The sequence below is a fragment of the Pyrgilauda ruficollis genome, unplaced genomic scaffold (genome assembly GCF_017590135.1).
Source record: "Pyrgilauda ruficollis isolate IOZ18807 unplaced genomic scaffold, ASM1759013v1 scaffold96, whole genome shotgun sequence".
Lineage (NCBI taxonomy): Eukaryota > Metazoa > Chordata > Aves > Passeriformes > Passeridae > Pyrgilauda > Pyrgilauda ruficollis.
In genome coordinates, this window is record NW_024531710.1 from 1,555,588 (window position 1) to 1,567,511 (window position 11,924).

An 11,924-nucleotide genomic window follows, 5' to 3' on the forward strand; every position below is an offset into this window, starting at 1 on the left:
AAGGAGATGCTCTGTATGTTGGGCTACATCCCAGCTGCAGGTGCACACATGCCTCAGCTGCTGAACAGCTTGTTCTACTTGCAGTGAAGGCATAGGGAAGCCAGAGAAGCTGCCAGCACTGTGCAGGCAATGTAAAGATAAAGGCCCTTTAACGCTGAACAGGGAATCTGAAAGAGGCAGTGCAAACTTAAGCTGCAAGAGCTGCTGCAAACTAATTCAGGGCAGGAGGGAGAGGGACTCGCCCAGCCAAGCAGCCATGGATGCAGCAAAGCATCTGCAGCCCCCTGACAGACCCCTTTCTGTTGTTTTCACCCAGCATCACCAGCACTTTGGGCTCTGTCCCACTCTTACCCTCATTACTCCCCTACCCACCTCCCTCTTATCCTCCCCCTCACTGCCTGAATGCATCTGAAATGAGGCCCCAGGTGCTCCCATCTCAGAACTGGCCTTATCTCTATGAGCAGGAAAGACTGACAATGCTTGGCTCTGTAACTGCAGCCTTCAGCGGAATTATCCTCAGCAGGAACAAAAGTTTTAGAAAGGATTTGGCAGCTCGGTTAGCAGCTATCACAGAGTCCAGGCAGATGAAGTCCTCAGACTTGACAAACCCAGAAAAAGCTTTCAAGAGGCACATCACTGGCCCCAGGGAGATCCCTGCAGAGCCAGAGCTTCTCATCCAGGAAATGGGAGGCTCTGGTGCTTTTCATCTACTGTGGCTGCCTTACTCCTTTTTAATCATAGCGAACCAATATACTCTTTCCTAGTTACGTTGTTGGGAACCACCTCTGTATCATTAGCATTTCCAGATCTAATTTAATCCATAGCAAACTTCAGAATGAAAAATTTCACCCAAAGTCCTAACATTTGGAAAAATCTGACCTCCTAAAACTGTATTTTCCAATTGGCAAATCCTATTTTTGCCTAATTCTCGGCAGCACCACCTACATAATAGATAGAACTGCTCCCAGTTTAACTTGTCAAAGAATCATAGGGTTTGCTGCTTTTATTTTTTGGCAAGATATTAAAACTAAAAGACTGGAGAAAAGGAAATATCAAAAATGTCTTCTTGCAGGCAAATATGAATATGATAATGTCCCAGCTCATTGAACAAAATAAACTTTAACATTTCTGCTTTTCAGGAATTTTACCATAATGCTTTCCATTTAAAAAAAAAAAAAAAAAAAAAAAAAAAAAAAAAAAAAAAAAAAAAAAGTGGACATTCCAAATGTATTTTACACTAAAATTGTTTTTCAATGGTATTGTGCAACCAGTCTTTGCTTCCCTACCAGTGAGGAAAAATCTCTGTTTGGTTTCTCTCCATTCCCTACCATTACAAAACTCTTTAATCCTGAACCTTTCTTGCCTTCCACCAGAAGATGTAGAAATTCCAACTCCACCACCTGCACTCAGATGAGTTTACTGGGGACTTTCTGCACCCCTGCTGCCACAGCAAACTGGGAACAAGTGGGACCATCAATACCCCAGACCAAAGGTGGGAAAATGTTATTTTCTTCCTCACCTGAGTTAAGATTTCATCTTAATGAATATTAACAAAGCAAAACCCCCCTAATAGCAGCATGTTTATTAAAGAACAAAGGCTGCATAGGTTGTTACTGCATATCTTCCTGTGTAGATCAGCTTCCCCCTACCCATACAAATTCTTCTTCTGTGTAGTTCTGCAATGCAGTGATGGTGACGTGTTCTCATCACATCACCGTCCCCAGCCATAAAAATAATTCTACCACAATTCTGAGCTGATTTCACCAGGAGATACAGCATGGGATGTTAGGAAAAAAATATCTGTGCCATACAAACACCACTGAAAATTTCAGTAACTAGGCAAATTAAGCTAAAATATCTATATCCCTTGATACTATGGCTCTTCGCTTCCTCTGCAGATTGGTGTTTCCAAATTATTCAGGTTCAACATTGACTTTTGGGGAACACCAATTACGGTCTGATCTTAACTCATTTCTAGCTGGGATTAAAAAGCTAGAACAAAAGATTAAAAAGAACAAACAAAATTCTCAGTTATAATTTTGCTTATAGCAAGGAGACAGAAAGGAAAAACATTTAGCCTCAATGCCCTGGAAATGCAAAACCAAAAGTATCCACAAAGGGTTAAGCTAAAAGACCAAGCAGCTGAGTTCTCTGAAAAAGAAAAAAAAAAAAGAAATAAAATCAAATGGACAGTAAAGCCTATTTCCTCCACGCTAATAGAATTACAGAAATTATCATAAGAGCATGTGTCTGGGGACAAAGTGAATGATGCTCTGAGAGATAGGGCTAACAGGATAAACAAGCTCAGTGCCAAGAACTGAACCCAGTCTGGTGCTCTTTCTCCCACTGCTACCTCTTAACACAGCACCAGCCGGGGTCATTGCTTATCCTTGCCTAAGGGCAGACAGTGAAGCACCTATTGGTGCAGCTCCTGTCCCACAGGGCTTCCTTCTCATCGGTTCTAAAAATGAGGATAGAATCCCATATTGTTCTCTCCCCACTTCTTCCTTTTACACAGATGTGTGCAACAACCACTGCACGAGCCTTGCATCACCTGGTCCTTCCAGATGGGGAGGGCAGTGCAAAAGGTGACTTGTAAGTTAACGAGGAAGCTGATGGGCCCCTGGGAAATGTCTCACTTTGCAAATCATGATTTTATGGTTGAACTTCAAACAGGTCCTCCTTCTTTCTAGTGTCCTTTCCTATGAACAATAAGGTCTTGTGGGATCAAGTTGGGATCCTGCGCTCGTATTCCCCTTCTCAGATTTCGCCTTTCTAATCTACAAAATAGGAATATTCCAAAGACAGTTATTCTCAAGGGTTTAGTCAAGTTTGATTTCCATTCAAAGCCCCCAGATTCTTGCCAGATCCAGCTGCTATGTTTAACACTCTGGGCTCAGATCCCACCAATTGTACATGCCTTTAATTACTCCTTGGGAATAGCACATCCTTTTTACATGGCCAAGCACACAGCACATGCTCTTGTGAGATGAGACACAAGGAGGAAAAAAATCTCAACAGCCTCATTGGAGATCAGGTCCCATGATCTCAGTTCACTGCTAAATCAGTCATCCCTAATGTCGATATTCATTTCAAAACAATTCAATTAAAAGATCTGTATTAATTAAACTTCCCCTAGCAGACTGGCATGATCTTCTGATAGATAAGGATCCTGTATAGCAGCTGGCTGGAAAAGTCTTCAGTGTTGTCAGATTACCAAGCTCATTTATGCACCATTTTAAGGACTCTCGCCCACTATCTGTGCCAGAAGACTGCTCTTTGCCTACAATAACATCTGTTTTCCTGCACTTTATTTGCCGTTCCCAAAGCTCTGACAGCCTGGGTAGCTTGAAAGGGGGCAGCACAGCAAAGCTAATGGGAGCTCTGTGCGCAGAGCTGCTCAGGGTCCTGCCGGCTGCTGCTCGCAGGCATTTCACGCATCGGGGGAGCCCAGCCCTCCCTGCTGCCCGTGCTCCTACAGTCCTGGCAGTGAAGCTCATCCTCAACAGCCTCTGGCCACAGGCAGTAATCCATAACACCATGGAGAGCTGGAACACTCTCCTTCTAACTGCTGCTGTTTGCTTTCTCTGTCAAGGTGAGTGATCCTTAATCTGTTATTCTTTGATGGGAGGGTTGAAAAGGGAAGCAGGAGACGGTTTTGGTGCAAATTATTTTTAAGAAGTGCAGAAGCACTCTCAAACCTAAGGGGCAAATGTACAGAATTGTGGTACAGCTCTTTCTGTTACATAGCTTGTTGTTCAGTGGTGGTGGTGGGGGGCTTAAGTTTATCCTTGCAAAGTAGTTAAGTAGTCCTTATTTAAAATGCCAAACAGGACACATAAAGCCATTTTAACATGAAGGAAAAGGACCTCACACATAAAGGTGTGGTTTCACATATTGCAGAGAAGACAAGAAAGTGACAGCATAAAGTATGTGCTGCAAACAGCACATCTCTCTGCAGATATGGAAAGCACCAAACAGTTAAACAAAAAACCCTCACATGAATGCACTTCTTTAGAAACAGTGGATGCTAGATTAATTTAATTAGAGTGCTAGTACCGTGTAAAAAGGCTGGCGGTTTAGGATTGACCATAATAGTTGTTAAGATCTAGATTTAAAATTATTTACCTAAAAGATTGGGGGGTATTTATTCCAGGAAATCTCAATTTAAGAGATAGAAGATATCAGGAAATAATATGGGCAAGACTGGCAGTTAAAAAGTGTTCATTTTTTAGTTAGCAAGTTGGCTTGAATGATTTCACTAATCTGAAAACAAAATTGTACTCCAAGCGAACAAGGGAACGCACAAGGGGTTAAAATCAACCAAACAAAACCAAAAGCAAACAAAGGACCTTTTAGCTGAATAGTTTCACATGAGGGGAACCCTTGTCATAGGGAGAGGTGAGGTCTCACAGATTCAAAAGTAACACCTGCTTTGTGTATTCTGTCACCTGCAGATAATTCTGCCTCCCCTCTTTCTCTACTAAAAAACAACTGGCAGAAAATAAACATGTCCTTGCAAATATTCATATTTCATATATATCCATGTTTCTGTTTCAAAGGAACTGTAGAATATGTTCGACAGACTTCAGTTTGTGCCTTTGCCAAATTTGCATAGTGACATTAACGACAAAACACTTTTTCTGGTGTTTCAGTTGGAATTCATGAGCATGTGCTGTCCAGAAGAGAGTTTAAGAGATAGCCCTCTAAAAAGAAAAGGCCACTGGCTTCCAATAGTGTCAGGATGGTTATTGCCTAGAGAGTTTGATAGTAAAATGGCCGTGTAAAATACAGGCTCTCACGCCTCATCCTGAAACAGGTTAAGTACCTCGTTGTTTAAGAATTTCAGTTCGCAGTTTTTTGTTGGCCACAGGGTATGATGAACTGCATTTATGAGTGGCAAAAGGACAATAGGAATATATTATAAACAAAAACCACTTAGAATAATAAAGGGGTAATTAGCATACTTATTTAGGTGTGCTGAAAAGTCTTTGAATGTAACAGTTAATCAAATTTTAATCCTTTTAAATATATCTTTTAAGAAGCAGGCTACTATCCTCACTGTAATCACGCAATCGTGACTCAGACTAGAACGCAAACTTCTCATTTCCTGGGACGACTCCTACTGCGAGGCATTCTTACCCCTTACCCGGGGCCTGGTCTGTTGGGCTACGCTTTCCCTTTCCTCTGCTCCACAGCCCTGTGGCGTTGCCAGGTCTGGGGGACTGGGACTGGGAGGGGAAAGGGTTTTTGCACCCCCAGTTCTTCAGTCATTCCCCGAAACTGTTTCTGTAACTCATTTGCAGACGTGTGTTATAAAACCTGTGTCGTAGCTCTGCCTTTCAGCGCTCTCCCTCTCGCAGCCCAAGCGAACGCGCCCATGGCACACTGCTGGGCTCTGCCCAGCGCCCGGGGGTGCCGAGCACTCAGGGCAGTACCGGGGCAGCCCTGCCCCGCACGGGGCTGGCCCGGAGCTCACCCCGTGCCCTCCGCAGGCTGCGACGGCTCCGAGGCCGAGCACCGTCTCTACACGGCCCTCTTCGAGAGCTACAACCAGTTCGTACGCCCCGTCAAGAACGTCTCGGACCCCGTCATCATCCAGTTCGAGGTGTCCATGTCGCAGCTGGTGAAGGTGGTGAGTACCGCCCCGTCGGGCAACGCGGCAGGGCCGCCGCTTCTCCCGACACACCTCTCTTTTCCAGGACGAAGTCAACCAGATCATGGAAACCAACTTGTGGCTGAAGCACGTAAGTAGCGCTCGGTGACAGCACAGAGGGCACCAGCTCACTGCCCCTCCGGCGCGGGAGTGTCGGAGCCGCCCGCCAGCGAGGCGTCTGCGGGCTCCGGGAGCACCGGGCTTGCGGGGTCGGCGCCAGGCTCGGGTTCCTCGCGGGACAGACAGGATGCCGGGAGAGCATCCTTAGGCAGGAACCCTGGACTGCATCCCGGGACGGGATGCCAGAAGAGCATCCTTAGGCAGGATCTCTGGACAGCAGCCCTAGAAGGGATGCCGGGAGAGCATCCTAAGGCAGGACCTCTGGGCAGGATGCCGGGAGAGCATCCTTAGGCAGGATCTCTGGGCAGGATGCCGGGAGAGCAGACCCACCCCCCCCGCCTCCGCGCCGGCGGCGCCGCCCGAGCCCTTCCCCGGGGCGCTGCTGCCCCCCAGCGGCCGCCGCGCCGCTCGGCAGGCGGGGACAGAACGGGAGCGGAGCAGCGGGGACGAGGAGGGACGGGACGGGACGGGACGGGACGGGACGGGAGGAGAGCAAGGCTGCTACACTTGTTGCAGTCGCTGAATACAACATTTTTGCTCTGGAGACTTCCAAATCGCTGCCTTGGCAGACATCAACGCAAAGGAAGCACCTCGGCTCGGCGGTCCTGCACAGCGCCATTTGGTGCTGGTTAGCTCCCGTAAAGTGACAACAAAAAAAGTGTACTTCATGTTAAAAAGCCTTTTTAAAAATGCAGTTACCCACTGTTGCAGTCAGCTTAGTAATCAACTTAGTTCCCACCTTCAGCTTGATATTAAAGTCCGTTGAAATGGGGTTTAACAAACGCTAGTGACAAAGGCTGTTACCCGAGCCACAACACGCTGGAGCACTGTCTGACCCAAGGTCCCTCAACTGATGCTCACAACTTGTGCCACCAGCCTCCAGGAACTTGTTTTCACTGTCCCATAGATATCTGGTTTTTTGAGATCAAAGTAATTATTACAATCCTACACTCTGAAAAGAGAGTGTCTTATTCCTTCTTTCAGCTTGTTCCAGCTATGGAGTAGGCATTCCTGGGACAGCCACATAAATTTAAGTCATATATGTATATAATGTCTAGATATCTAGGCCCCCCTGTACAATCTGCATATGAACAAACACATATGTGTTTTTTTAAAGAAACATCTAAGCACTGTAGTATCCAAAATAAATCAACCCAGGAAGTGATATGACAGTACTTGGTTCAGATCTAGTCCACTGAATTTCAGTTTCTTCACAAACCTAACATAGACTCATTTCTACCATAACTAGATCTGGAATGATTACAAGCTTCGGTGGAATCCAGCAGACTATGGAGGTGCTGAATTCATCCGAGTTCCATCTGGCCAGATCTGGAAGCCAGATATTGTTTTATATAACAAGTAAGGCTCTTGCATATTTAACTTCTTAATTCAGGGAGAGAGGGGTGATGTTACCAGCTCTAAAAAAATCAGCAGCAAGTTCACAGAATGCACCGAAAAGCTGCTTTTCAATGCACCTGTGTTCTGCATCCCCCCATTGCTGTTCTCACCTTCATGCCAGTTGTGTCAGCATCACTGGGCAGGAGCCAGCTCTACCCTGGAGCTGCAAGTAAGCAGGCCAAAGTGAACTTTGTTTTTCGCCTTCACAAGCCCCTGCGAGTACAGCTTTAACTGAAAGGAATTCTAGCAAATTCTAGCTTTTTAGCAGTCAAATCCACAATTTGACACCTTTGAAAAATAAAAGCCACTGAAAAATTTTACTTTAGATGTCAATTTCTGAGACTGTAAAGAGCCAAACCATAACTAAATGGATCTGTAAGAATGCAATTCTCATATAAATGGACTCAGCTACACAGATCCAGAACTCAGATCTATGGATCAACAGTGATGACACTCCTTTTCTAACTGGGGCCTTAAATCTTCAAATTACCCTTTAATTTTACTTTTTCATATACTCAACTGGATCATCTAAGTTAGCAAAGTGAGACTTAAAATAACCTCTTACCAAATACACTCCTTATGCAAAGATACACCCCAAACCTCATCCCTCCTTCCATAGTTACTACCTGCACTGTCCATGGAAGAGGTGGAAATACCAGTAATATTCTTATCACCCCTGAGTTCTGATGTGCTTGATCAATCTAGAATAGAACAGAAAGAAATAATTCAGTTGGAAGGGGCCTACAAGACTCATCTAGTCAGACTGCCATTTGCAATCTGTTATTTGCCATTTTGAATATTGATTGCACCAAGCCATGCTATTAATATGGAAGAATATTGGCTTTCACCTCCTCCCTGGTGAGTTTATAGAGCTGTTTGTTTCAGTTTAACCATGCGAATTTATGATGGTCACTGAGTCAGTCTTGCATCAGAATTTTATAGAGCTGTTTCAGTTTAACCATGCGAATTTATGATGGTCACTGAGTCAGTCTTGCATCAGCAATTCAGCTCCAAGTAAACAAGTAATGGCTGACTTCCCCAAAACAGATTAAAGAGTTCATGTATATGATCTGAATGTATGAAACTACCTGGGGTAGGTAATTCTAATTTTTGCTATTTTTACTTGCTTTACAGCGCAGTTGGGGATTTCCAGGTTGATGACAAGACAAAGGCCCTGTTAAAATACACGGGTGAGGTGACCTGGATACCTCCTGCTATATTCAAAAGTTCATGTAAAATAGATGTAACCTACTTCCCATTTGATTATCAGAACTGCACCATGAAGTTTGGTTCCTGGTCTTACGACAAAGCCAAAATTGACTTAGTTCTAATTGGCTCTACAATGAACCTGAAAGATTACTGGGAGAGCGGAGAATGGGCTATAATTAAAGCTCCTGGGTATAAACATGACATCAAATACAACTGTTGCGAAGAGATATATCCAGACATCACATATTCTCTTTACATCAGGCGTTTACCTTTATTTTACACTATCAATATGATTATTCCCTGTCTGCTGATTTCTTTTCTGACTGTATTAGTTTTCTATTTGCCCTCAGACTGTGGTGAGAAGGTGACACTCTGCATATCAGTGCTTCTCTCTTTAACAGTGTTCCTTCTTGTTATCACAGAAACCATACCTTCTACTTCCCTGGTAATTCCCCTTATTGGGGAATACCTCCTTTTCACCATGATATTTGTAACTCTCTCGATTGTCATTACAGTATTTGTACTAAATGTGCACTACAGAACACCCAAGACACACACAATGCCCGTGTGGGTGAGAACCATTTTCTTGAACTTACTTCCCCGGATCATGTTCATGACAAGGCCTGCCAGTGATGAAGAGAATAGTCAGAAGCCAAAACCATTATTCACTTCTGAGTTTTCAAACTTAAATTGCATCAATGGCTCTGAAACCAAATGCTGCAAAGATGGCTTTGCTTGTCAAGATATGGCATGCAGCTGCTGTCAGTATCAGTGCACGAAGTTCTCGGATTTCAGTGGCAATCTCACTAGAAGTTCAAGCTCTGAGTCTGTAGATCCTATGCTTTCATTTTCAGTTCTCTCACCAGAAATGAGAGATGCTATTGAAAGTGTGAAATACATTGCAGAAAATATGAAAATGCAGAATGAAGCAAAAGAGGTAAGAACATATTACTGTTACTCAAACTGCAGATACCTTTTGCCATTAGAATGTTTGGTAAGAAAAAGATCTCAAACAAACAGACAAAAAAGATAAAAGAGACCATTATTTTATGCAAGTAAATTACACAAGCTATATTACAAATATGTGCAATTTTGAACTTACATAATTGAGAAGCAGCTCTGCTGCACAGTGTTCTCTTTATTGACAATACATATACTGAGTGAGGCACATTAAGGGGAACATACCAAAGCACCCATCCCATGAGAGCTGAAGTTAGGATTTTCCAAGTTATAATCTTAATGGTGGAATTTACTGACCCTATGGCATTTAGAAAGTTACATTCTCTCTCCCACAGCTTACTTTCAACAACAGAAATGTTAGAGTGAATGTCCCTCACAGTGATGATGGTGTTCATTCTGTGGCTGCTGCAGGGTAAGGTGCTGTAGCTAAATGAGGCAACTACTGCAAGAGAGGGACCAGCATCTTTCATGAAGCTCCATCTTAATACAGGAGAAAAAAAATGGAAAGGTTTTTTTTTTTTCTACCATATTCCTCAAACATAATATAAGCAGTAGCCACACCATCACAGTTTTTAAATCCCCAAACTATAGCACTTCATTCTAACTTCATTTTGTTTATACTTAAATCAGAACTCTATTTAGATTTAGATTTAGTTGGTACAGAAAATAGACAGTTGCTTTGGATTCTTAAGTTTCCCTTTACAAAGAAGTTCTAAGCCAAAAAGAACAAATTTCTTATCATTCTTGAAGAAAAACAAAAAAACTGAATTGTAATCTTAATAGTAACGAAAAATTATCACTGAGTTACTATGAATATATAACATATATAATACTTCATTGCCACTCTTGCTATAAAACATACTGTAAAAAAAAGAAAATTAGAAAAATCAGGTGTTTTCTGAAACTTGGTTACCTCCTTACATGAAAGGCACAGAGACAAATTTTACATGATGCATGAAAATAGACAAATTTCAGTACTACATCACAAAGTACCAAATAATTATATACCAATAGATCTTTGCTTTTTACATACTACCTAAAGGCCAGTAGGAGCAGTCTGTTTCAGTAACATTTTCTGTACAAACCTGTTCATCTAAGAATGTAGAGCTTGAATAGAGACGTTGTGTCTCCTCAAGTCCAGTGTCTTGGTGAACAACCTTTTGGATTTGAAGCAGCAGCTTTTGGCTTTGTTGCAAATAGAATATTCAAATAAAGCTTCTTCAAGATGAATTCATTTGTCAGTGAAAACAGATATGTAAGTTGTGTATTCATAAGCATATCTACATACAGAAAAAACTGTGCTTCTTATATGAAATGGTATTATTGCTAATGCAACTTACTCACCTAATAAACATGCCAACTTGCAATTTTTTTTTTTCTTTTCAGATTCAGGATGATTGGAAATATGTTGCCATGGTAATTGATCGTATTTTTCTATGGGTTTTCATCCTGGTATGTATTCTAGGAACAGCAGGATTGTTTTTACAACCTCTGATGGCTGGAGATGAAATGTAAAAATTAAATACGTTGTGAAATCAAATAAAGCTGCCAATCAACTCTGCATTCCTCTCCCAGCACCTCACATCTCTTCCATGCAGTAGAACAAGGATCCCTCTTGGCTTCAACTTCACTTTATGAAGGCATATTTTTTCAAAATGCAGAAAAAGGAATTATTTGGAACCTTTATGACCGCTGATCTCAAAGTAATACAAGCTATGCTTTACAGCTACTTCCCACAATAGCTGGAGAAGATGGAGGCAGTATGTTAAACTTTATAGGAATGGTTTAAGAAGGGGTTAATAAAGAAATGGAAAATTAGATGAGTATTTGGAAAGTCAAGATGAGCTGAATGCTTTGAGCTGTTAGGTTTGTTTGTAGTCTGGTCCCAAGCTTCTTCAGAGCATGCCAGGATCTTCTGGAAGGAGTTCACAGTGAGTTCCATGAACACCCTCCCAAGGACAGAAGGGTGGGAAGCACCAAATGGCTGGAGTGCAGACATTGCCACCTGCTGTACAAACTGACCCACACAGTGGCAAGAAAGGACTGAGGAGGGGTTTAGTACAAAAGGAGAACAAATAGGTAAATAATAGATGGTGGTAATAAAGCAACCATAAAGTAAACTCTGTGTTTCCCCAGACTGCAATGCATGTGAAGGCTGTCAGGGAAAAAAGTGCTCAAACCTAATGATGTTTAGAATTGTGTACAAGTAAAACACACAATAAGACAGTCTGCAAGTGATGTAAAGGATCAAAATACTTGGACAGGATAGTTTGGATACAGAGGCATCCTGCTGTAGTGAAGTGTTTTATGCCAAGGTAAGGCAGGTAGACAAAAATAGTCCTGTAAAATGTGCTAAAATTGTTGCTTAGGCATATATATCTTATCTTTTTTTTTTTTTTAAATCAGTAACTGCAGATTATTTAAGAGTATGAATAAAGAATGTAACAAAACACTGTAATCAGATCATATTTTGTAAAAAATACAAACTGTTCTCTCTGTACCAAACTGAAAACTTGTGGAAATACAGTGTATCAAGTGATATAACATTTATGAAAATAAAGAGAATCAAACTGTTGAAAAC

General features: G+C 42.3%; 1 protein-coding gene across 1 annotated transcript; it reads left to right on the plus strand.

Annotated features, from left to right (window-relative positions):
• Nucleotides 1–3,278: 3,278 nt before the first annotated feature.
• On the plus strand, nucleotides 3,279–11,794 carry CHRNA3 (cholinergic receptor nicotinic alpha 3 subunit). Its single transcript, XM_041489803.1, has 6 exons — nucleotides 3,279–3,595; nucleotides 5,496–5,635; nucleotides 5,703–5,747; nucleotides 7,026–7,135; nucleotides 8,309–9,320; nucleotides 10,730–11,794. Exons 1-6 carry the CDS (start codon nucleotides 3,376–3,378, stop codon nucleotides 10,856–10,858), a joined length of 1,656 nt encoding a protein of 551 aa, XP_041345737.1. The 5' UTR covers nucleotides 3,279–3,375; the 3' UTR covers nucleotides 10,859–11,794.
• Nucleotides 11,795–11,924: the final 130 nt, after the last annotated feature.